Here is an 892-nt window from a genome sequence, read left to right on the forward strand (position 1 = left end):
TACATTTGCTGTTATGTTAAACTTATATTAAAGTTTTTCTTCTTTATCCATTCAAGCCGTCTCCAGCCATTATTAGTCTCAAAGTGGGTTCCTCGTCATAGAATTTGAAAACATTACCGTGTCTGTTATACCACAGCTGGCCCGATGAGACATGTTATTACGCGAAAGGCCTTGTTGGATATAACAGGTATAGTCGACATGTTGTTTATATATATTCTTATTTATCGGCACTCGTAATTTCTTAAAATTCATAAGATGAATAATTACGGATCAGGAAACTTTATATATATATGTATTTTTCAATCTGAAAGACGTCTTATGCGAATTATAGGCTGATTGTCCCGGTCAAAAGCCCTTAGGTACAGACATCACTAATTTAGAACGTCAAACCAGTGAGTAAACCCTGTCACCTACACTATTACTCTTAACGCAATAGCGGGATTGACTGTCACTTTTACAACGTGGCCACATAAAAACGATAACTAAACTTCTATAGCTAATCATCAGATTTTTATAGATAATCATCAGATTTCTGTAGATAATCATCAGATCTCTATAGATAATCATGATATTTCTATAGATAATCGTCAGATTTTTATAGATAATCATCAGATTTCTGTAGATAATCATCAGATTTCTATAGATAATCATGATATTTTTATAGATAGTCATGAGATTTTTATAGATAATCATCAGATTTTTATAGATAATCATGAGATTTTTATAGATAATCATGAGATTTTTATAGGTAATCATCAGATTTTATAGATAATCATGATATTTTTTATAGATAAGCCTCAGATTTCTATAGATAATCATGATATTTTTATAGATAATTATGGTATTTTTATAGATAATCATCAGATTTTTATAGATAATCATGAGATTTTTA

General features: G+C 29.4%; 1 protein-coding gene across 1 annotated transcript in view; it reads left to right on the plus strand.

The window, feature by feature from the left end:
- LOC106464771 (synaptic vesicle glycoprotein 2C-like) overlaps nt 1-400 on the plus strand; it is a 30,279-nt gene extending 29,879 nt beyond the window's left edge. The window contains exon 9 of the mRNA XM_022392572.1: nt 332-400. Within this exon, the coding sequence (XP_022248280.1) occupies nt 332-400 (69 nt within the window). The remainder of the gene's footprint in view (nt 1-331) is intronic.
- Nucleotides 401-892: the final 492 nt, after the last annotated feature.

This window comes from Limulus polyphemus, unplaced genomic scaffold (assembly GCF_000517525.1).
Source record: "Limulus polyphemus unplaced genomic scaffold, Limulus_polyphemus-2.1.2 Scaffold1739, whole genome shotgun sequence".
NCBI classification, from domain to species: domain Eukaryota; kingdom Metazoa; phylum Arthropoda; class Merostomata; order Xiphosura; family Limulidae; genus Limulus; species Limulus polyphemus.